The sequence below is a fragment of the Lepisma saccharinum genome, chromosome 4 (genome assembly GCF_977018435.1).
Source record: "Lepisma saccharinum chromosome 4, izLepSacc3.1, whole genome shotgun sequence".
NCBI classification, from domain to species: domain Eukaryota; kingdom Metazoa; phylum Arthropoda; class Insecta; order Zygentoma; family Lepismatidae; genus Lepisma; species Lepisma saccharinum.
Window position 1 is genome coordinate 74,623,162 of NC_139232.1, and position 26,725 is coordinate 74,649,886.

The 26,725-nt window shown below is 36.5% G+C and overlaps 1 protein-coding gene across 2 annotated transcripts in view; it reads left to right on the forward strand.

Moving 5' to 3' along the window:
• The first annotated feature begins 850 nt into the window (after positions 1 to 850).
• The window catches only part of LOC145987210 (protein RER1), a 37,159-nt gene continuing 11,284 nt past the window's right edge, over positions 851 to 26,725 (forward strand). For both annotated transcript variants that reach the window (XM_083121727.1, XM_083121726.1), the window contains exons 1-5: positions 851 to 951; positions 11,688 to 11,772; positions 17,487 to 17,591; positions 21,832 to 21,931; positions 25,587 to 25,801. In XM_083121727.1, coding sequence (XP_082977853.1) covers positions 11,698 to 11,772; positions 17,487 to 17,591; positions 21,832 to 21,931; positions 25,587 to 25,801 — 495 coding nt within the window. In that variant the 5' untranslated portion in view covers positions 851 to 951; positions 11,688 to 11,697. The remainder of the gene's footprint in view (positions 952 to 11,687; positions 11,773 to 17,486; positions 17,592 to 21,831; positions 21,932 to 25,586; positions 25,802 to 26,725) is intronic.

Consider the following 26,725-nt stretch of genomic DNA (forward strand, 5'->3'; position numbering starts at 1 on the left):
GATAAAATATTTTTAGATGAGCTTCGGTGGTCATGGCCAGGGCCGGCGCTAGGAATTCTTCAAGGTGAAGCGACGTTTCATCAACGTTGTGCTGTACTGGAGCATTCTTGTTCATGGTTCAAATTCATACTTATAATGAAACTATTATAAAAAAAAATTGTATGCAATTTTTATTAGTGTTAAAAATTTGGCACACAAATTTCCTGTATTTTGTAAAAAAGAAATGCATATAAAAATAAAGCGAAATAAGCTTTTATCGGTTAAAGAAAAGCTTCTCTAGGCTTTTACAAGATAAACGAAGTTTGTAACCGTTATAATGGAAAAATTATATTCAACTGATAACAGGTCCCGGGTTTGAATCCTGGCCTGTGGATGGATGTTTGTGAGTGTCCATTAATCAATTTCATCATATCATCCAAATCTTCGCAAATCAATCAAACATTCCAAAAATATTTAATTTACCAAGACTCACAGTTATCGGAATAGTAAAAAGAATTCTAGAATAATAATTTTGATCAAATTTATTCAATAATTGTCCCCTGTTTTTGACGGGTTACACATTGTTTTTGCATGTGTTAAAAGTTTAATTTGACCATTTTGGCGCACGTAATCATTTCTCGCACATTAATGAAAGGAAACCAGCCTACTGAAGAATCTTTGCGTTATCTAAATAATATATATAATGTATTCATTTTATTTTAGTGGGCAGACGGGTTGGCTGAGAGTATTTTAAGGTGGGATAGAGCCCACCTTCGCCCACACAGAGGCGACGCCCATGATCGAAAGAGTCGTTCTTACTGAAGTAGGAAAAGAAGAAAGATAGAAGGCATTATCCACTTTTGCGAGTCCACCGTCACCTTCGATTACCGTGAAGCGCTGGAAAAATGAGCGACGTGGAAGGGAAGAGATTTAGCACGTGAAGAAATCGTAAATACTTCTTTAATTCAGAAAGTAGGTCTTGTTATAAATTATGTAAAGCAATTAAACCATTTTTTTATCAGGTATGTTTTCATACATAAAAGAGTACTCAGAAAAAGATGTCTGACACTGTACGAATGTGTGTATACATCTTTGGATACAACATTATATAAGATAAAGTTCTAGTCATAATTATATAATGCAGCTTTCAAAATCTTCAGCATACAACAATTATTCCGTTTAGAACGTAAGGTGACATCAGCATTTAAGCTAGAAATGTGTAGTCCTATTTTCGAATTTCGTAAGGTAATTATTTGAGCTTAATGTACCAGCTGTACTTTTTCCTATGTTTCTATAGCCTAACGTATATTCCTAATCCGTACATGATGCAGATTTCTGGTTGGGCCTAACAAATAATGACATTTACATCTAAAATGAGGGGAAAAAGAGAGACCAACTCAAATGCATAGCAAAGCTACTTATTTTAAGCATGACGAATTTCAGAAGTAAGTGATCCTTACGAAAATGCCCTTTTCCACCCACAGAATTTCGGAATGAATTATGCGAAAATATAATGAAGACGTAGTACCTGTTTTGAACAACTTATACTGGATGAAGTCCTGGGTAACATTATCGTATGAGGGAAACGGATTCCTTCAAATTTACAGGAGAAAGTACTTACGGAAATCATTTTCTTTAGTGTTGTGGAAGTTCCTGAATGTAGATTTGATCCATTTTAATGTAAATGCGTGTTGTTTTCTGCGAACATCTCTGTCCGTCACGCTGTTTCTGCTCCCGCCATTTGCTTTCTGCACGAGAGTGCAATGTTCCGTGTGTTAAGATGATGCAACCCTGTAGCCAGTGTTTCAGAGTCACCGTGTTTTCACTAGAACATGACGTGTCTAGTATTTTTAATTTTTTTTTAACTATGCTTGCCTAACCTAACTTAATCTAACCTAACCTTACGGAAAATGGGGTAAATATGTGATATCGCCCGGACGGATTTCTTGAAATTTACAGGAGAAAGTACTTACTGAAATGAGTTTCTTTAGCATTCTGGACGTTCTTGGAGGTATTTTCTTTCACGGAAAGTAAAAACATCGTAGTTTAATGCTGCCGAACAAGAATTAATAACTTTTTACGTAAGAAATTGGCATTGCCTGCCACATTATGCCGTTGTTTCCATTGTGAGCGTGCAGATGGCGAGAGCGTTATGCGATCTCTGCAGTGTTTCCAAACGGGCCTTCTTTTTACGAAAATTTCTATTTTTAACTATGTTCGCCGCACTTTATTTTTTTCGATGAATTTAGGGGTGAAATGAGTGATAATGGAACCTAACCTAACAGGCCTAACCTAACCTTGTGTGAATGGTTTGTGGGGCTATCCGTGGATGGTTTTTGGGGCTAACGTCAATGGTTTCTGGGGCTAATGTGCATGGTTTGTGGAGGTAAACATGAAAAAAAAAATCGAAATAGTAAGTGATTTTCCGTCATGAAGGTTTGAAACACTTCTTGCACACTCAAAACCGACAAAACACAAGCTGGCGCGTCATGACGCGCGATGATCCATTACGAGTGCACGCCATATTGTCTATTACAGAAGCTGAACAAGTAAGACAAATAATCAATCGTAAAATGAAAAGTTGACAGTATTTTATGGAAAAAGGCATAACTTCACCTTAAAGAATGTTCCGCAAGGCACAATAGGTAAGTACCAGTGGTAAAATTAAGGAAATAAATGAGTGAAAGGTGTCCAGGCATTATCGCATATTTACCGAAAATGGTTTTTGGGGCTAACGTGAATGGTTTGTGGGGCTAACGTCAATGGTTTGTGAGGCTAACATCAATGGTTTGCGACGTATTAGCATAATTTCAAATCCGGGCACGAAAGTAGATATTTTCCGGTGAACGAGGTTGCAACACTGCATAAATCGGCAAAACACACTTAGAATGCCCCCTAAACCAGTACTATATCACGGCCATAATGTGTTACAGATTCGAAACAACAAGTAACAGTAAGTACTTGTAAATAGAAGAAATAGACATTATCTTAGTTAGAAATGCATTATTTCACCTTAAGAAATGTTCCACATTCGAAAATAACACGTTAGCAATGTAAAGATGTCCGAAATATATGATTCGTAGGTGTTTCCCTCATACGATAATAGTACCAAGTCCTGTTTGCAGGTGGTAGAATTTCTATCAAAAACCTAATATTTATACCAAGCATGATGTGCTGGTATTACTGCAGTAATTACTTTTGGTGATCAGTAGTGCTATAGCAGGTAAAGCTGAAGACTTGAACACATTGCCAGTTCGGCATCTTTGACACAACCCCAGAGGAAGCCGACCGGACCTGTACCTGGCTTCAAGCCACACCTGTTTTTCTGTAAAGCGATGTCACTTTTGCCTGCAGTGTTTATACATCCATTCATTCACTGTGACGTTATACACCCAAGGTATCCATATTGTATAAAAAAAATAGCACAACACAATAACACAACCTTGCAAAGATAAAGAACTGCAACCTCGCGTTCAGAAATCTCTAAAGAAACCAAATTAGCAACATCTCATTAACTCCATGTGGAGCTGACCAGAGCTGTCATTTCTTGGGCCAACTCTTGGTGGGAAAGGTTTCAGGGGATGATGTATTGGACTCCAGGTGGATCTGACAAGTGGTTGTTGGGGGGAAAACTGATTTTTCGGAACTTTCTTTGATATAAAGTGGTCATCCAAAGAGAACCAGGACTTTACAGCCTAGTTAAAAAATATGGGTACTCAAATTCTCCATCATATACGCCTATTCTTAATATTTTGTGCAATGTGAAGTTCTAAAATTGAAACAAAACTCTCAACAAGGCAGAGGCTACCCTCTACACCAGTGTTCCGCAACCTTTTTTTTACTCACGGCACACCCCAGACGGGCCTAGACTCAACACGGCACACCAAAATGTCGGTCCCCCCCAAAATCATATGAATCTTAATATAATTACGAAATATTACGGCGTTATGTAATCAATTATTATTATTATCATTGTTGTTGTTAATATTATTATTATAAAACATTAATAAAATTATGCATTTATTAAAAATTTATTAACTTTAATTCACTGTAGAAAATACACATTTCTAACACGAATTTTAAAGTAAATAACTCTACTCATACCTTCAATGTGATACTTGAGCCTGCTTAGCTGCACACAGACGGCTGATTCGTGGCGGAATCGTTGACAAAGCAAGCTTCATTTCTTCATCGATGAATTTGAGTCTCTCTGTCTTTGATGTTTTAATTGCAGTCAACGTCGAGAAGCCCAGTTCACACAAATAAGTAATTGAAAATGGTAATAACACATTAACTGCCATCTCGGAGATAGCCGGGTATTCACTGCTTATTGACAACCAAAATGTATCCAAAGGCACTTAAAAAATTTTATTTTCAATGTTCTGTCTGCTTTCAAATCTGCCAGTTCCTCTTGTTAGCGTAATTTTTTTGGAAGATATTTCGAATCCATACTGAATGGATCCAGTCAAAATCTTCAATGCGCTCTCCAAAATATTTTTTGAAAGTCTGCTGCAAGAGTACTAAATGTTCTTTAATTAAGTCCATCAACAGCTTGTTATCGTCAGCAAGGGGCCATACAGTTTGGAAAATCTCACACGGTCCATTTTTAATTGTCTGTATCCACAAGTTCAACTTATGGTAAATGTTTACTATCCTTCGGACACCTATAACTTCTGAGTTTCGTCAATTTTTGACATTTGTACTTAACCTATCTGCTTCGTGGATCATTTTTTAACGTGTATTCACGTTTATTTGATCATTTTTTTTTAAAAAAAAAGTGTTTTTGTAACTGAAGAACGTACGTTTCTGCAAATGGTTTGTGGGGCTGTGTGTCAATGGTTGGTGGGGCTATGCGAGAATGGTGTGTGGGGTTACGCATATTTTTTTCGAAACCAATTTTTAGCTATTGGAACCTATTGTGACCCTACCTAACCTAACCTTACCGGAAGTGGTTCGTGGGGCTATGCGTCAATGGTTGAATTTCCACTATGAAACATTCCCACATCACACAAAACACCTTCCAGATGTTACACAATACTACAGGAACTTATTACGGTAAGTAGTTTCTTCTGTAGAAATGAAGAAATCTGTCCGAAGGATAGTAAACTAGTACCTTTAGTTCATTCAAGTGAACGAAAATATCTGAAAGATATGCCAACTTAGATACCCATTCATCATCTGCAAATAAATCCGCATACTCATGCCCCTCAATAGTCAAAAATGAAAGTACATCCTCTTTAAGTTCAAACATTCGCGTTAACACTTTACCTCGAGATAACCATCGTACTTCTGTATGTAGCAGAAGTGTAGTGTGCTCTGATCCCATTTCATGACACAAAACGTTAAAAAGCCGCATATTTAGGGGCCGCGATTTGATGAAGTTCACGACCTTTACTACTTCAAAAATTTCAGAGGAGATGGCAAAGACTTAGCAGCAATGGCTTCGCGCTGAATGAGACAATGGTCGGTTCGTAAGTTAGGATTTACTTCGCATACTTTACCCACAAATCCTTTCACTCAGCCTGTCATAGAAGTGGCTCCGTCTGTACAAACACTAACGCAGTCCTCCCATGTTAATTCATTACGGACCACATATTCATTAGTCGTACGAAATATTTCTTCACCGGTTGCTCGCTCGGGTAGTTCTTTGCAAAAAAAATAAATTACTTTCAATTACATCCCCATCAATATACCTTATGTAGGAAAGAAGTTGTGTGTGACCGCCAATATCGGTGGACTCGTCGATCTGAAGTGAGAACTTTTGACTGCTCTTTATTTTCTCCTTCATAATGTCTTCGATGTCACTGGACATGTCACTAACTCGGCGGCTGATTGTGTCAGCAGAGAGAGGAATTTTTGAAATTTTAGTAGCAGCTTCTGAACCCAGGACTATTTTTACCATTTCTTTACACGCGGTCATTAATAACGTTTCTGCTATTGTGTGTGGTTTTTTGCCTGTACGATAAGTTCGGCTACCTTCCTGTACTTTTTGCGAAACACGTACCGACGTAGTCATGCGCGTCACTTGTTTTTTATTTTGTTCCCAACAACCGACGAAAATGATTCACATCTTTACTTAACAGAGAGGAATGTTTTGTTGACAAATGTCGTTTTAATTTACTGGGAACCATAGCAGCATTACTGAGTTTTTCACCACACACAACACACTCAGGGATTGGGCATGTTTTGTCACCACACCAAAAAAACCCGTAAGATAAATAGTTATCACTATATTGCCGGTGAACTACTTTCTGTTTCTTTTTTTCGGGCTCGATGGTTTCACAACTTGCACAGACCACTCCGTACAAGGAACTTATCCACATCGAAAAAAGAAAATAGTAAGACTGGTGTAGCAATCCGATATTCGCAGTACTACAGAGCTGTGATAGAACAGAACTGAAATACTGTAATTGTTATCTGACAATGTGTGGGTTCTTCAGTGAAGGAAAAGAGCAATAAAGTTTAAGAAGGGCCGACAAACAGGCACAAAACAGCCAGCCGTACACAAAAGATGCAGTGTTACAAACAAAGAACTTGCTTGAATAGCTCTATTGTATGATTGGTTCGGGCCACTAAAAGGCTTGCTAAAAGTCTTACGTGGCTTTCTTTGTGGTGAACACAAAGCTTGCCGCCTGTAACCCACCAAACCGGCCCAATATTACAAGCGAGAATACATATAAGATGAGCAAACTATAACAATATTGAGTAAATAAATTACATTTAATTTCTATGAAAATATAACAGTTATCAGCAAGAATAAACAAGCACCTTCTTACTTAAAATCGACAATTAATTTCTTACAATATTACAATAGTAGGTAAAAGTTCGCGTCACACCTTTTACCTTGTGACGGCACACTAGTGTGCCACGGCACACCGGTTGCGGAACACTGCTCTACACCACCAGTATAAATCCACCCTGTGTAAATGCATAGGATTTAAAATTAGCCCTGTCTAGTTCCCTGCATTTTTTGACACTTTGTGTAGTGCAGGTGTATTCCAGTGTCGGGGTGGTGCAAGGAAATGATGTTCAACCAAGTAGACTGAAAGTAATGTTCAAGTTCAGAAGATTCAATAAATGCCTGCCTGCTGCTTTAGACGGTCATTTGATTAGTTAGCACTCGCCACATGACCATACACCGCTCCGGAACATAGTGCAAACGATGCAGACACTAAATACATTACTTGACTCCAAATCAACGAACTAGACGACTCAGTGTTGCACTGTGTAACCAACTAGACGCTTCGGTGCAAAGAGAGTCAAGAAGTGCAGTGAATTAGATGGGGCTATTAAATTGATTGCAAATAGGGATGGACCATCAATGTCCATGTATCTCAAACATGAACACAAATGCTTTGTAATTAGTTGATTTTCTCTGATCTTAATTTGAGCCTAGTGGCAATCAATTTTTTAGCACTCGCTGGGGTCCTGCATGGGACGACTTTCGTTGGCTCATAATCATTTTAGCCCCTCCCCTGACCATGGGCTGCTCATAGTCGAATGATTGGCAGGTGTTGTTGCCATGAGCAAGGCTGTCCCTTATTACAGAGCCTAATAAGCAGCACTGCCAACCTAAAATCAAATCAATACATGGAACGAAACTACTACTTGCAATTACAATTCTAAATAATAAGTCTGTACATTATTATATAAGACCGAAATACGATATTGACCTGTTCAACATCATGTACATTATGATCTAATGAACGGAAAATAAATGAATGAATGAATTAATATTTATTAGAGTATGAAATATCTACAGTCAAGACATGAAATGGAACCACTGAATGCAGGTGCTGAGCAATGCACAGTGCAACAAAACCTGTACATCATTGTTGACAATGGAAAAGGATAATTGTATTCTGTGAAATTATAAGGTACAGCAATAACATAAAATCAAACATCATTTTAATGTGACAATAATCGTAGATACACATGCATAAATAAAATATCCACCTAGGTAGTTTCATCCCACAATCATCTATTTTATTTCCATACCACTGTGCATTAGTGAGATAGACTAAACTACATTTTAACATGGAGGTGAGTATGTTTGCTTACGTTTCTCTTTCACTGTGTTTTTTGCTTCACAAACCATATTTAAGGGTACATTACCACAGATAATGACATTTGTATGTGGTACTACCTGGCTTCGAGCGTATGGTGCTCGTTTTGCCTGGTATGCCGTGGTGAGTGAAGAGCTCTCAGTGTATTTGTGTCATCCATGTGAACTATTGAACACTCAAGTGAAATCCTTTTGCTGTAGCAATCTAGTTCATATTTCTGGTGAATAATGTCCTCATGATACATGCATGTTATCTACATGAATGGAATTCTGTGCATGTTTATAAGCACATAGTACTGACTTGGTTTTACTTATTACTTACTTTGTTTTTCTGCTGAACGATTTTTTTCCCAAGCTCCTCCTATATGCTTACATGAGTAGGTATGGTAAGTTGGGTTTGATGCCTCTAACATTATGCTTCTACTTGCTTATGGTGTCACTATTTGCATGTTTTTTTTTGTTTTGTTTTTTGTTTGATTGGCATAGTATTTCTGTACCTTTTTTATCTTGCGATTGAGGTTTGGTGAAACCATCTCATACATTTGTAGGTGCAGAAAGTGTTAATTTGACGAATTATGCTGTGAATTGTAGACTGTACAATGAGTCTTCTCTGTAATGTCACAGTTGTCTGATGCAAATTTTTCATGTGGTAATAAAATCTAACAACAAGGTTGCTACTCACCAGGAATTATACGTGCATTCTGCATGAATTTTTCTCCGTAGACGTGAAAAATTGCAAGTTTTATTAATCCAAATCCCATTGAATTTATATTCCTTTATAAATGCCCTGTGGCAAATTTTTACGTTTTAGCTTTAATTTTTATCTAGAAAGGAAAAGAAAGCTGCATGGAAAATAAACCAGAATTCTCTCAACCTCTTTACTTTGTTAGTGTCCTTTGCAGAACATAATCTATCTGACAGACGGAAGATTATTGCAAGATAAGATATCACGAAGTTGATTAGGTAAATTTGAGTTTGAAATTCTTATATCATTAAATTTTTCGTAGATTAGTATATCCCATTACATTTGTGACTTGCATTTTTAGACGTATTTCTAGTCTGTGAAATAGCATATGTAAACTCCACACCTTAAAATGAATAAATTAAATAAATATACAGTTTTTTTAAAAAATTGAATTAAAATTTTTGAATACATTGCAATCACATGTGGGTGTGAGAGACAGTAATACGTAAGGTTGAAATAGAGAAAACATCTGCGTGTACCCTTGAATTTTTAGAAAGTTCACCTCGAAAACAGGAATTATACTTGAATGTAATCATGAAGAACCATAAACCACTCAAAGGATATAAATATTACTATTTATGGAGGAGAGTAAGTATAATGCTCAGAGCATCAAAGCTGCTAACCTTATCCTACACAGTAAGTAATCAGAAAACCTTCAATAAGTGCTTAGAAGAATGCATAGAATTGATTCATGTGGAAAATGCATGATTATATCGGAATGAAAAAGTCCATTGTGTGCAACCCATTCATTAATATGGAGAAACATTAGTTTCCCATATTTTATTTTAAAAATATGACATGACTTTTCTTGGATGTTTTGTTTAGCGCTTAATTGACAGATTTCAGTGTTTAATGTAATATAACATTTATTTCAAGATGTGGAAACCACAAATTACCAAGATATTTAGCCCTAACATGTGACCAGAGTTCATCCAATTGTTTATAATGTTGTGTGGACACACACAAAGTTGAAAATCATGTTGAAATTCTAACCGTGTTAAATAGAACACTTCCAACCTTACAACATAAAACTGCTAACTGCATTAATCTAATATTTCTGACCAAATGAATAAACCAATCACATTTAAAAGAAAACTGTTACCAAAAATTATTCATACATTCCTTGAAAATGTGCATTTCCCGCTAAGTAGTTGCAAGGGGGAGAAAAGGGTATTTGCAAATGGGACAGTATCTGTGTGGCCAAGGATCATCCAATTCATCATATCCCAGAGCACTTTCACCATTTTTAGAAAACAAAATATTGTTACGCTAAATAGAACCACATCCGCATGCTAAAAACAAGAGAGAACATCATATGAAACAATCTTTACAAACAATGTAATAATTTTCCAGTTCCTAGTTTCTGTATGGAGTGGTCACCAGCACCAGACTGCTAGTAAGATTTACAGCATGACATTACTTCAATGTATATTTTGTCTATCATTGCACTTTGACACATGCAGAATTTCTGGGAAAGCTAGTGTTATTGGACAGAAACCACATACAGTAGACTCACGATTAACCGAGGCTCCGGGTTAACCAAGGGAGTTGTTGGAAAACATCGTGCTTCATAACGCTATCCCCTGTTTGTTTATGGAGTCAAGTCACTGTTGGCGCTGCACGTGTTCATTACATTGTCGCTGTATCCGATTGTTACGGTGGTGTTTAAGTCTGTGTAGGCCTATTCTAAGGGGAAAAGTAATTTTGTCATTTATGTTCTACTAGTAATAAATAATTACTATACAGTTTTAAGTGTTGTTTCGGCATTTACGACCTATTAGCACATTATCTCCGTATTATCTCAGTCCCAATTAGCTCGGATAATCGCGAGTCTACAGTATATAATATAATCTGAAATTGCATTTTGTTGTGATCTGAAGAGTGCCAGTTGTGGGGGGGAGGGGGCAAGGCACTTTCTGCCCCCCAATTCACGTAGAGAAACACATTTTATATACATATAAAATATTGGTCATACCAACCTTGCCCCCCCCCCCCAAATTTATCTTAAGTTGGCACCTCTGGCTAGTGGTATTCTTCTTTTCCTTTTTTATTTCAACTTATTTTCCCCTCGCTGCTAAGTGATACATTATGTTTGTGCAGTCACAAGTGCCGGCCCCATGGTGGAGTGGTTAGCACATCGCGCTATGAGTTCAGGGGTCCCGGATTCAAATCCCGGCCTGGGTATGGTTGTTTGCGAGTGTCAATTCATCATATCACTCATCCCCATCATCGCAAATTAGCCAAAAGTGGCACAAAAAGCGATCAATCAGTCAATCAAACACCAAGTTACAACGTGTGGTTACAGCATGATTAAAGTGGGTTCTGATTGACTGCTTCCAACATTGAGGAGAGAAGCCAGAAGTGAAATAGAACACATTCTAGTTGCCAAATCCAGCTTCTCATAAAGTAGGAAGGCATGAATATCTAGTCTGGTACCTATTGCAGCCACCAAAAGGCGATCTATTAGGAAATGTAGTTGCATGGTATACAGGCTTAAATAGGATAATTGCTTCAACACTTTTTAAATTTTCAATACATTATTACATAAATGTGCGTACAGTTGCAGACATTTTTGTTCGATAGGGTCATTACAACCCACAAGTATATCTGACTTACAATGCACATTTATCTTGCTGCTTTGGTACCAGTAGTTAAATTTTTATCAATTCAGTTATCTGAGCTTAACAGAGCATAAATTTACTGCCACCATTCGGAAAGTATTTGTTCATATGGTATACATTTTAGAACTTTTATTTTATTCACAATATTCTTAAAATGACTTGTATATTTTGTTAATTGAAACTGTGGAAATTAATATATAATTGGTAAAATACTTAAGAGTGCCATTAAATTATAGCAGATTTATGTCTCATATAAATAAAAATGTTTCTCTTAAAGGATATTGAAAATGATGCAGGGTTCAACTGAAGAATCTGGTTCTAAACGTAACATTGTTGTCCAGTCATGGAAGAGGTTTCAGCAGGTAAAGTAGTAATTTCTCTTTAAATTGTTCATGTTGTGTAAATGCACATCCACTGATCTCAAATTGACTTGAGAAAGTGTACTTGGATGTAACAACTCGCACAATTAGGAGCCAATTCATTGTTATGTCATTCATTGTTCCATCTATGAAGTGAAGCAGGCTCACAACTGCATGGGAAATTTCAAACCATTACACTGGGTGGGTGCTCAACAATTCCTGTGATGTAATCAAAATGGTGATACTTTCGAAACTACATTGCACCTATTGCACTCCACCAGTGTTGCAGAAATGAAATTCTAATTCATCAGAAAATAAGACTATTTTTTTTCCGTAATCCCTTTATGTCCTTTGACCATTTGGCATGAGAAGACTTCATTTTCTCTGTCAGCAATGCATTTTTTTTTGGATCACATGCAGTTTGGTCCATACTACTGAGTGAATATTCTAAACACACATACATACATAAAACAAATGTGACAAAATAAGTAAAAAATAAAAGAAAAAGAATTTATCATGTAGTACACGAGAATTGTACATTCAACATCATCCTTTGAAACATACTTGACATCATAATGCATTTCTTGTAGCAAAGTGTTGTTTTTACAAAATGAAATAAAATATCAGACCGATGCAAGTAAAATTACAGTTTGTGATTACCACGTACCTCAAGGTTTCTACATTTACTTTACAGAAAGTTTCTTTCCTGAAAATGTCAAAACATCCATTATCTTCTCATAATTGCTAAACAGTTGGTGTTGATTGGCAGCATGTTTGCAAGATATTTTACAGTATTCATGCACTGTCTGCAAAAATCAGGATCATGGTTGTCCTAATATTTGGCCATGTATGTGCTATTCTTGTAATACAAGTAAACTGAATAATAACAATTAAACAGTGATTTGGAAATTGTTTGCTGGCTGATTTAAAAAAACATGCTCTCTTGTACTTTAGTTGTTGTAACATTGTTGTCAGTTATCCTTTGTGATTGACATTAGGTTTCATTGCATTCTTAGTTCTTGAGAAAACTGTCGTTTTGTATCGAAAGGTTGAGCAAATGTAAAGAAGTATTTAGCCACTAGAGAAATGGAAGTTCTTATTTGTAATATTATTTATAATTTTGGTATGTTTATTACAGTGGCGGCGATTAGGGGGGCAGTTGCCCCCACACTATGCTAAACCTTATCTCCAACGGGAAATTACTGTTTTTGCCCCCCTCCGCAGTTTTGGAACCTTGCCCCCAACCCCCCCGGTTTTTTAACCCAATCGCCGCCACTGGTTTATTATGTTAATTAAAGTACAGGGTCTTCAAGAATGAATGGTGGGGTTTGATGAGGTTATTGTGAAGATACATTACACAGTATATTTTATTATTTTCAGCGACTCAAACCGTTTCTGTACAAGTAATGCACCATTCACAGGATGAGTCACAAGCCGGCGATTGTATATACAGGCTGGCTACTCATCGGGAATTCCTTGAAGTCTGGGAATTAAGTGTGAATTGTTGGCTCCATGAATTATACATGAATTCTGCATAAATTTTTCTCCATAGACGTGAAAATTTGCAACTTTTATTAATTAAAATCCCATTGAATTTATACATGTTTAATAATGCCCTGAGACAAGTTTTTCACAATTTAGCTTTCATTTTTCTCGAGGAAGGAAAAAAAGCAGCTTGGAAAATTCTCTCAATTTGTTTGCTTTGTTAGTGTCCTTTACAGAATAATCTAACTGACAGGGGGAAAATTATTGCAGGATAAGAAATCTTGAAGCTGATTAGGTAATTTTGAGTTTGAAATTCTTGTACATGTAACATTTTTTAGTACATTAATAAATATCATAACATTTGTGACTTGTGTTTGTTGATGTATTTCGAGTGAAATGGCAAATACAAACTCTGCACTTTAAATTAAAAATTTTGACTATACAGGGTGTCATTTTAATGGCGCCCACGGACCACGGAAACATATAGAGGACATCAAAATAAACAACTTTTCTCAGTAACATTTTTCTCGTTGGCACATCGTTTCGGCGCTACAGTCGTTCAAAAAAGCTCGTTTTGCCGCCTGAATGCTGGCAACCACACACAATATTTGATTGCATTTGTGACGTCATATCCCGTCGTGAAGCGATGCGTTCCAGGGTTGCCAGGAACACACATATTCTGTGAAAAATGACATAGCTACAATCAACCACATTATGTACTGTAAAACAAAATGAGAAAACACGTTCTGTAACCTAACAGGAAGTAAACAAATGATACGAAATATGGTAGAAAGAAAATAGATTTCAAGTGGAAGTAGTCATATCGAATTTTGTGTTAGCTTACATATCACATATTTGCAAATCTAGTTACCAAGTTGGTGTCTACAATTTACTCTATCCACTTCGTCCTTCTGATACTAGTTGTCTGTGACACTGAACAGATGACAAAATAGAAATGAAACAACTCAAAATTCCAAATGTAAGCAACACATAATATAATGCATATTCAGGGCATTATGAGGCAAGTGACAAAAATGGTTGAGAATACAGGGATATAAATAGTAGTAAAACAAACTTTCCGACGACTGTGTTTATCTACGCACAGGATACACATGTAATAGTTTGCAACTCTGAACAGGGCAGTATATTCGCTACTGATTCATCATTAGATTGTTACTGTGGTTGTACGTGTTTTAGCCGTAATGTAACAACGTGAACCTCAGATACTTCCGTTATCAGCACAAAAGTACCACAAGGCATCTGGACACAAACCTGTAGATATCAACCTTGCAACGAGATTTTGCAAATATAATTGACATGTAGCTGGGCGTAAACAGCCACATGTAAGTTGTAAGTACAATAAAATTTATTGTTGTTGATATTTGACATGTAGGCTGAGACAAAATCCGATAATGACACTTCATTTTGAATGCGTTTTTTACCATTTCGCATATCGTTGGTTCACTTCCCCCTTCCCCTGAGATGACTGCTGATCTTCTGGCTGGTAGGCTATGGTGTTCAATATACTAGGCGCGTTTCTCGCTTCGTTTTACAGCTATTAATGTGGTTGGTAGTTTGTCATTTTTCACAACATTTGTGTGTTCTTTGTAACACTGCCGTGTGCTGTTTCGCTGCAGGAAATGACATCACAGATACGATCAAATGTTGTGTTGGGTTGCCAGCATCAAAGCGGCAAAACGGTCTTTTTTGAACGGCTGTAGCATCGAATTGACGCACCAACGAGAAAAATGTTACTGAGAAAAATTGTTTGTTTTGATGTCCTCTACACGAATCTGTGGTCCGTGGGCGCCATTAAAATGACACCCTGTATATACCATTTAATTGAATTGAATTTGGATACATTGGAATCACACAGACCTTTTACATTGTTAATACATTTTGTGTGTGTCTGTGTGTGGGTGGTGAGAAGTGGTAATACATAATGTTGAAATAGAGGAAACTCTTATTTGTATCCTTGAATTTTTGGAAAGTTCGGCTTGAAAACCGGGAATTGTACTTGAATTTTATCTTAGTCTTTAAGTGGCCACCCTGATATACTATGTGAACAACTGCAGTTCGCATTGTTCACTACCAAGTACAAGGTGGCTACTCACCGGGAATTCCTGGAATTATGCATGATTTATCGTCTGGGAATTATGTGTGAATTCTATGTGAATTTTTCTCCGTAGACGTGAAAAGTTGCAAATTTTAGTGATCCATATGAATTCATACATTTACAAATGCCCCAAAGTAAGTTTTTCATAGTTTAGAAAAAAGAAGAAAAAAATAAAGCTGCATGTAAAATAAAACAGAATTCTGTCAATCTGTTTACTTTGTTAGTGTCCATTGCAGAACAATCTATCTGACAGGTGGAACGATCATTGCAAGATAAGATATCATGAAGTTTATTAGGTAAATTTGAGATTGAAATTCTTACACAATTAACAATTTTTCGTAGATTAGTATATACCGTAACATTTGGGACTTGTGTTTGTATTTCGAGTGAGTATGTGAAATGGCAAATTAAATTGAATATTTTAAATATATACTATTTAATTGAATTAAATTAGAATTTTTGAATACATTGGTATCACACAGACCCTTTATATACAGGGTTTGTCCAATAAGTATCGGAACTGAAGTCATAAAAGGAAATTTATTGAAGATATATGTACAGTGTGTTAATTTTCTTCAAAATATGACCCTCCTGCATCAATACACCGCTGCCAGCACTTTTTCCACTCTTCATACACCCCCTGGAAGTCGACAACCGCAAGGCTGTTTAGGCACCCCGTCGAAGCTGCTTCGACCGCCTCAATCATCCCAAACTATGTCCTTTCAGGCTTCTTTTGATCCGAGGAAACAAAAAGAAGTTGGGCGGAGCCATATCTGGACTGTAGGGTATTGTGCACAATGTTTGGCCAGTGCCTCCCTCACAATTAGCGACGTGTAACTGGGCACATTGTTGTGATGCAGCAGGCAGAAATCGGCGATCTCCCTTTGGATGCGGCGGACCCTAATCATCATCGGCCACAATTGAATGCACAGTGGATTTCAGTAAATTTAACTCCTGTGCTATCAAACAAACACTTAACCGGCGATCACTGTTCAGAAGTTCTTGCATTTTGGCCACATTTTTAGTATTACGGATCGATGTCTGACGTCCAGCACATTGTTCGTCTTCGACCTCTTCCCGGCCATTTTTTAATTTTTTTTATTCCACTCAAAAACGCACGTTCTGGACATGGCTTCATGCTTGTAAGCCTCACGGATCATATCAAAAGTCTCTGTAGCAGATTTGTTCAGTTTAACACAAAATTTGATAGCACAACGCTGCTTGATGGTTTGCTGCATCTTGATGCTTGACGCGAGCACTAAACATACTTTCACTTCAGGCACGACCTACACACTCCAAAGGCTCGGAGACAACTGAGCTGGGTCTCCTAGCTCACGTCATATCCCGCAACACCGATCCCACTCACAGAGACTGCCCTCCACCCCTTCCCATTGGCTGGACAAAATCAATCCCGATACTTAAAGTTCGCCTTGAAAATCTGGAATTATACTTGAATTTTATCATGGTACTAGAGTTGCCACCCGAAGTAGGAAGTTGCAATGTAAATGTGTGCAGTAGTCAACAATAGGCTGTTCTAGTCGACTGTGTATGCCTCCACAAGAAAGAGATTTATGTTAGTCTTGAAGCTTTCCTGGCGACGAATGATGAAAAGTTTCTCTTGAGCAATCCATCTGGTGGGGTTTCCAAGCTTTCGTGAGCTAATGGCACTCTCATCTTCACTTCTATCCTGAAGATGAGAGTAACATTAGGTCTCGAAAGCTTCAAAACCTTGTCAGATCTCACCTGGTCGATAGTTGATTGAGATTCAGGTTGCATACCTACAAGCATGAAACCAAGCCACAGGACAAACAAGAGAAGGGTTGAATTTGCTCTGAATACGCATCTACCATAAGAATGCTGTCTAGAATGTGTTTCAGGTCTTATATCAACTGCTATTACTTATAGAAACTGTTTGAGTCCCTGAACCCTGTAAACCAACTTTCACTGTGGAACATATCTTTCACAATAACCAATCATTCTTGGAAACCTTGTGTATTGAAATAACAAAACTTTAGAAAAGTGAAGTATATAAACATATTTTTTTTCTTTTGGTAGCCAGAAAAGTGAAATGTGGCATGTTGTTTTTTTACATTTATTTTCTTTCTCTCATTTGCAGATGTATCAGTCATATTTAGATTTGTGGACTCCTCATGCCATTTCAAGGTGGATAGTAACCGTAGTCCTTTTATTAATATTTGCACTTCGCATACTATTACAACAGGTATGTCTTACGCTGTTTTGATGTGATCAACTTTTATACCAAGTGTTTCAAAAGTATGCAACTCTTTCAGTGCTTATAACATGAAAAATGGGATATTCACAATGGGTTTGCAGCATTACAAAGCCTTGTCCATTGAGGTATTTTTAAATATTTTTTATTTACATCTTTGTTCCATGCAAGAAATTGTACAAGTTTGAGTATTTTTTATGAGAATGCTAATTGTAGGAGAGAGAAATGGATAAGGAATTATCAGAGATTCATAATTTGAAGTTACGTGATTTGTGCCATGCTAATCTGTGGTTTGCTGCCAAGTAATATGGTTCATATTTAAGAATAGCAATTATATAGGTGAAGAAAAAAAATGACATTTTGATTACATATAATCTTGCTTAGTAGCACTAGAGCCACAGGTTATATAAAGTACTATGTCACAAATTTACATCTGTAATTTATGCAAGCAAATGCATTTAAAATTGATGAAACAAAAAGGGAGGAGAAAAATCGTAAAAGTAAAGAAAAATGCAACAAAAACATTAAGAAATACTGATTAATGACCGAAGAGCCAAAATAGGCTGAAAAATGCAAAATAAAAGTAATATTTTCTGGAATTATTTTCAGAAGTTTCAGGAGAACACACGCTCCCTTCATCAGACATTTATTTTCATTTTGACTAAAGATACAGTTATAACAGTGGTTAGCAATTTTCTAAACAAAAAGAATCCATTATATGTGTTGTCAACATCCACAAAAAATAATAAAAAAATAATTCTACAATGCAAGCAATGCGTACATACAAGAAAAACTAATATTTTCTGGTTCTGGCTAAAGGGAAACAGACTGATATCAGGTTTAACTTTGTTTCGAAGGCTCAGAAAAGAAGATAATTTTTCATCAACTTCCGAGCCTCATCACATTCCTTGTTTGACCAAATACCTTCTGTTGCATTATGACAACACAATAATTTGGGTATTTTTCGATCCAAACTGATGAAACTTCCTATTGCTTTTTTCAAGAATATAATAAAGTAATTGCTTACAGTGAATGCTAATAATAATAATGAAGGATGTTATGCAAATAGTTTAAAACTAATTGCAGAATATTCACATCTAGAATAATAAGTATTCTAAAATAATATATTTTAAAAATACTAAACTTTTTTTACTTATGATTAGTGAGTATGTACTATTTCCAAACAACGTTTTAAGAAGCAACTGTTCCCTTCATCAGGTTCCTTCTTGACTAGCGAGATCACTTCATAGCCATGTCAAATTGAATTCGAAACAAGGATAAAGGATATTGGAATAACTATGGTAGAAAAGGAATTCTAGAAACTTGCCCAATCCGGTTAAAACTTCCATCCCCACTACCATCCTTTCGTAAAACCACATAAGTTAAAAGTCAATCTTAAAAGAACATTTCAACTTGAAAAGTTAAAAGATGCAAAGTTAATGCTGGCAATACTTAGTTCAATGCGCCTCATCAACAATACGTGTCGTCTGCCGCATTTTTCGTGCCTGCAACAATCGCCTCAGCTTTTAAATGCAAATTTTAGCATTATGCTTAAGTTTTGGACACTAGTGTACATTAATAATGAATCCGCGCATGCAAAGAGAACTAAAAGTAATGTTTTTCTAAACTTTTTCATAAGGGCAATAAGGTTATGTAACCATAAGGCTGATTTGAAAGAAGAGGAAAATTGGATCATAGGGGTGCGTAAAAAGAATGGATACAAGGAGTCCGAGTTGAGGAGGAACCTAAGTAGGGCACCCAAAATTTGCGAAAGAATAAGGAAAGAGATATGGAAGAGGGCGATTTGGAAGTGAAGGAAGAGGGAGTAAAGTTTATATATATAGGAATCCCATATTTCAAAGGGGTCTCCGAGAGGGTTGAAAAAGTGGCATAGGACTATGGAATTAAATGTGGGATGAGGGCTCGGAGAACAATTGAAAAACATATCACTGAGTACAAAAAGGGTGGAAAGGCTAGGGAAAAGGGGGGGGGAGAAAAAGGGGTATATAGTATCAGATGTGAGTGCAATAAGGAATATATTGGACAAACGGGTAGAAGTATGGATATAAGATGGGGTGAGCATGATAAAGATATCAGGGAGAGAGTTCTTAGAATGGGGCTGTCAGAACATATTATTGAGGAGGGACATAATATTAAGAAAAGGGAGGTTGCTCGGAAGGGAAAAAAACAAATTAGCAGGAATGTATACGAGGGTGCCTACATTTGCAAAGATAGGACTAATAAATTAAATAGGGATGATGGAAATGTTGATGAGATATGGATTAGGATGTTCAAAAGATGGGAAAAGCGTGAATACAAAACAATAGGCTTTCATGTTACCCTGGAAGTAATTCGAGAGGCTCAGGAAACCCGTGACGTAAGCGGGCAGGGGGAGTGGAGGGGAAATTTGTGGGCAGGGAGTGGTATCGGACAACTTCCTGCATTATGCAAGAAGGCAATTCGGATCCCTCATGGGTGAAAGTGAATGGACGTGCATCTTTCAACTTTTCAAGTTGAAATGTTCTTTTAAGATTGACTTTTTATCTTATGTGGTTTTACGAAAGGATGGAAGTTTTAACAGGATTGGGCAAGTTTTTAGAATTTCTTTTCTACCATAGTTATTCCTATATCCTTTTTCCTTGTTTTTAATTCAATTTGACGTGGCTATGAAGCGATCTCGCTAGTCAAGAAGGAACCTGATGAAGGGAACAGTTGATTCCTAAAACGTTGTTTGGAAATAGTACATACTCACTAATCGTAAGTAAAATAAGTTTAGTATTTTTTAAATATTTTTTAGAATACTTAATATTCTGTAATTGTGAGTAATTCGCACACCCACAAGATATGAATTCACATCTAGCATGCCTAGGTCAAGTTCGAAAGTTAGTGTTTTGAAATAAATCTCCAAAAAGAAGGGTAAAGCAAATAATTTGAGCAAATGGAAACATTTGTAAAATTAAACACTGATTTTATTATTGTGAATATTCTGAAACAAAATTATTAAACTTACTTGTAACTAATGGGACGTAAATTTTCCTGTTTTTGCCCAACTTCCCCCTGTTATAACTTTGTTATCCATGTTATATAAATCTCAAAATTTTTCTACAGGCACCTCTTCTAGAGTACTCTTTATGCTGTAAATATCAAAGTTTTATTAGGTGCCCCACCAGATATATTGGAGTCCAAATTTTGAAGAAAATGAAAAACAAGCATCCTGAAAAAGCTATAACTCAATGCGGAAATCAGTAACAGAGCTCATTATTTTCTGCTACACCTAAAACCATTTTGTCGTGTTAATAGACAATACGAAAAGTTTGTAAGTGATTTTATATCAGCTTGTGAATATTGTGAGAAATGTCTTACATAGATAAAAGAATCCGTGAGTGACTAGAAGACACAGATGATGTAGTTGATCCTCAGTTACCTTCTTAGTTTGAAGATATTTGATCTTCTAAGTTTGAAGATACTTGATAGATGCCAGGAAATCTCTTAAACAGTGATCCATGAGGAATCAGCCAGCTGGTGGTAAGGAGGAGAAATTTAAAGATTTTGGTAGTCTGCACGTACAGTATCTTAAATACCATTCACAGAATTGACGGAAAAGTCAAAATAAGTTAATAATCCACGAGGAGTCCGAGATATTGCAAAAGATGTAAAAAGTATACAGAGTTTTGTAAGTCCTGTCTCTGATCAAGTTATCGAAGAGATAACTCGCTACACTAATGCAAAGCTGAAGACTTTCAGAGAAAACTACAACAGAGAAGAGATGTTTTTGACACAAATCCAAATGAGATTCTAGCTGCCATACATAGGCCTTCTTTATTTAGCTGGAATGATGATGTCTGCTCACCAGTGTGCTGAATATTGTGGAACAGATATGGAACTGCACCACGGGTCTTCAAGGCAGTTTTGAGGACCTGTGTTTGTTGTTCACTCTGAGATCTCTTCACTTCGACAATGTATTACTCTATTTAAAACAAAAATGTCATAAATAAGAAAGGAAATAATAAACAGATCACTAGAAATACAAAAAATGTTAAAAATTAAAAGTAGTGAAATATGGCTGAAGAGCAAGAGAGTGCAATGTTCAACTGTGACCAATGACGTGACTCGAGTGAGCATGACCAATTTTGGGTTAATGTAATTTTTTTTAACATTGCAGAGTTGTATGTTTTTTCTAGCAGTGAACCCTATCTGAGGTACAATGAGTAATAGACTTTTTCTTTTGTAGGGATGGTACATAGTCACATATGCACTTGGGATCTACCACTTAAACCTCTTTATAGCATTTTTATCACCTAAAATTGACCCTGCACTTGCAGATTATGAAGGTGAGTTTTGTAATTTTTAAATTATTAATTTTGTATTTTTTTGTAGTGGACGTGCATTACAAATGTGTGATAGAAAAATATATGTCTCAATTTATTATAAATGCAGAGAAACTTAGTACTCACTTTTCTCAAAATCTGCTTTCCGTTGTTCTATTGATTTTGGTGGCCACTGCCACCATCCTTGTTGAAACTTGCTGCACTCTTGATTGGAAAAGTGAGTACTAAGTTTCTTTACATTTATTTACTACAGTTTCTCTCATTTCCCAAAATATGAATCAATTTTTGAGATGGCATATTTGCAGGCAGGAACTATCTTGAAAAACCATGTTACTAGGCCTGATTCTTGGTGTTCATGCTGTTGCTGCATAATCAAAGAGTCCCATGTTTGATTTCTGGTTCAGATCCTACTTTAAACTGTAGATCCAGTGCTGATTAGTAGATCTGACAATAAAGTGGACCTAAAAACAAAAGTAACTGTACATTTTAGCTAACAATATACCAGCTTTTTTAATAATGGGGAAGTCACTTTCCATTAGTTCTTATCTTAGGTGAAATATGAGCCTCAAATGTACAAAAAGCCTCTTTGATTTTTGTTATTTAGTATTGCATTTCTGCCAGTTTTGGCTAACCATGACAATGAGGAGGAATGTGAAGGATCCTATTCTCCAGTTAAGAAAATTCCCATAAAGCATCCCCCACCCACCTCATTTTCTCCATGATGATCCATACAAGCATTCCCCAACATTCCCCAAAGTAAGCAACCCCCCTCCTCCAAGCTAGGAAGTTCCACTTTGAGCACTGGAGGCAGAGTATGATTTCATATCTTGCCCTTCAGTCATAAAAACTCATGTTTTACCTTATTATTATTATTTTTTTACAAATTGGATAAACATACATAACGTTCTGCAAGAACATGGAATCGAACTGGGTTGATGTAGCTCACTGATCATTCATCCTTGATGGTAAAGCAACTCGCTGCTCATGGTGAGCTTGGTGGTAAGGTGCAAGAGGTTCTAATTACACACATATGAATGGCAAAACACAATACTCCAGTTTAAACCCCTACAGACTGGATTAGCATGGCGTATGGAATACCTGTCTCTCACCTGTGTGGAGGTGCTCCCTCGAGGTGTTGAACCACGAACTTGGTTATACATAGTGTCCGTTTGTAGTGCAAGTCTGGAAGCCCAGACTTCACTCCCTTTTCCTAGACTTTTGTTTGTACTTGTAAAAGTGTCCCCCCACTCCTTAATTTAGTTCCGGCCCTCTGACGTACTTCCTTGTAAAATCCTTTCCAATCTCTCCTTACACCTCACCCTGGGTGCCAAGCGAGCAGATTATATTAATAACGCCGGAATTGCAAAAGGGGGTTTCACATAACATTTATATTTTAAGTCCGTGGTTCGTTACACATGTACAGAAAGTGAAATATCTGCTTTAATATAGACAGTACTGAAGTTTTTGGAGTTAATTCGTTAAATCAGAACATTTGTAGTAGGATTATATGGGTTTATTATACGTTGCTATTATATACATATCACTTCCATGTGTGCATTTTACAAAACTAATCCAAATTCCTTAATTCAAGCAAAGGCGTACCTATGACCTAACCATTGATACTTTCATCAACACAGAGTTAGCCTAACTATCTCTGTGGCCTACCCTCGACTTAATTGATATTCCGACCAGTCTTGCGTTTCCTTACGCAGCATCCTTCTTCATCCCGCTAGGCATTATGATGCGACTCGGCAATATCTTACATATGCAAATCTTTGCTAATTGGGAAACTTGGGGATTTCAAACAGGGGTTGGCTTTACCAAATGCTACATATATTTTCCATCTTGAGTTTAGCCACCATAAGTGGACTAAACTTTCGAAGTAGGTTTCTTAGCCAAATGATACATTAATTTCAGTCGTCAGTCTAGCCACCCTAAGTGGACTAAACTCTTGAAGATGCTTCTTTGGCCAAGTATTACATTTACTACTCAATCATCAGTCTAGCCACCCTAAGTGGACAAGACTTTCGAAGGTTCTTGGTCATTGTGAAGGTAGTAAAAAACTGGTTTATTCTAAAGCCCAACTGGCCTTTTTTATAGTCTGGGTTGGAGTCCGTGGAAGTGGACCCTGTAGCACTGGAATTTTCCACTGCAATCTAATATACAGCAAAAATCACAATTCATTAAGCACATACACTTACAAAACATTAATTAACCCTAAACCTTGTAGCTGGTCAACAATTAATTAACATATTACCAAAACCAGTAATGGTCAATCCGACCATTACATACTTCTGCACACACTGACTGATAGCTTAGAACTGACCACTGACCTCTGTTCCTCCAGACATTTATTCCACTCGAATTTACTCAATAAAATGCAGACTTCGTTACCAGGGTCTCTTCCTTGATTGCCATTGTTTACACCTTTTTGCAATGATGGCGATCAAGGAGGCTCAGCAATGACTGACAAGACATTCCTTAGATGTTTCTAATTGTTTCCTGACTGGAAAGATGACAGCTGAATGTCTGGGATTCGGAGTTTTTTGTACTTGATATTTCAGAGATTCTACGGTTTGTTACGATACCTTGATGTTTGTTCTCAAGTTCCGACTTGAGTTCACTATTTAAACTGGGAGAACACCTGTGGCAACATTTTACGTGACTGGTCAAAATGACCTCGCTTGAATATTTAGGTCTATTGGGTTTGTTTCAACATATTTTTTAATTAGTTTTTGTATTTTTTCCCTTTTTTCTGTTATATATATATATTATTTTTTAATACAATATATAAAGCTGATATGAGTTTTCAAAAGTTTAATACACTTTTTAAAAAATGTTTTGCTCTTTGTGTTTGTAAGAATATAATAGGCAAACTTTTACGAAAAGTTTAATAGGTAATTGTTTTTGTTTTCATTCATTTTTATTATTTTAAGAATACAATATAATTATGAAACAAACAAAATTTTAAATAAGTTTATGCAAAGGTTTTTGAGAGAACAAAATGATAACACTAAAAGGTATTTACAATGGAAGTATATTTTCTGCATTTACTACCCCCAGTTTTTTTAAATTTATTTCACCTCTTTACTCCACATCCTCTTCATTGCCATCATGGCCAGCGTGGATAAGGGGGGGGTGAGCCAAATCAACAAGCATGCGCAAATAGGCAAGCAAAGAAAGAAATCTGCTGTCAATTCCCCACCCCATGCTTTCTCCCAGAAATACAAATTAGATTTGACTTGCTTCCTTTCAATAAACATGTATCACTCTGTTGATGAACAGTCTTTTTGTACTTTTTCGTGATGCACAGACACCATTTACTCTGCTGTCATCCATGTTTTCATGCTACAATTTCACCATTTGAATTATTTGAAGTTTTCCTGATATCTCAGGAGGGAAAGTGACCCTCTGGCCACCTCTGCGGATGCACTTACTACATAATATTTGTTCTTCTAATTTGTTGACTACAGTTAGTTGTTTTTGTTAAGGATGTCATATCCCTGTAGTAGTAGAAAGGTATGAATTACCTTAGTGCCGATGCACCCGATAAATTATTATCAATCCACAAATGTCTTTGTACTTTTGAGTATTTGCTAAGTTATAAAGTGATATTTGTCTTATCTTGTGAGGTATTTATTTCCATATTTATTTGCAGATGATGGACCAGAATTACCAACTAAGGCTAATGAAGAATTTAGACCTTTCATCAGGAGATTACCAGAATTTAAGTTCTGGTATTCTGTTACAAAAAGTACCGTTGTAGCCATGATTTGTACATTTTTTGATTGCTTCAACATCCCAGTTTTTTGGCCAATTTTAGTGATGTATTTCATTACATTGTTTTGTGTCACAATGAAAAGACAAATTAAGGTAAGCATAGTGTTTAGTCTTTGTATAAAAGCATGATTTTAAGCAGAAGTGCAAATTCTTTTTGCAATAATGGGTAATGACATTTTACAGGGCCGGACAGAATATATAGTAGGATTTGAGCAGTATGATGTAAGGAAAGGGTGAATTTATTGAAAAATAATCCTGGTTTGATAATGAAATTCAAATTCCCTTTTTAAAGACATTCCCAGCAACAAGGCCATAGGAGTAGTGCATTGCGAACCTCTTCAACATGTATCTGCTTTGATCTTGGATGACCAGTTTTTTTTGTCAGTCACTGCTTGATGGGACTTCCCCATGACATTATAACCTGAAGTGTGAACTGTATTTTTAAAATATGTTTCTACAGTAAATGCACTACCAATAATAATGCCATGGTTATTAATAGCACCCATACCTCAATCTGACCTGCATCAGTTTCCCACTCAAGTGCATTCATTGCTCCCATAACATGTGAATTAGATACTATAAAAAATTTGTCCAGCCCTGTAGTTGTTGGTTTATGTGTTATAGCTAGTGTGATTAAATGGTAAATTGCTAAGATTTTACCTTTAGTGGTCAAGTGGTAGCTACGAGCACATGAAGTTACCAAAGATCGAGTGGTAGTTATGTTTACCACCTCCACATGGCAGCAATTAACATCATTTCTTCAAAACTGCACATGATATTTCAGTTTTGCCTTTCTTGTTCATTTGTATACTTGTGAAGGAATGACATACTCGAATCACTAAACAATATATCCATTGTTACAATTAAGAAATGGAGTTTAAAAATGTTGATTTCCCCTCCCCTCAGGACATTATGGAATATAATTTATAAATGGGCTTATTTATATACTGTTTGAAATTTCCTGAAAATTACGGTTTTCTTCAATATTCCATTCCCCTTCCCCAAATTGGGGGATGG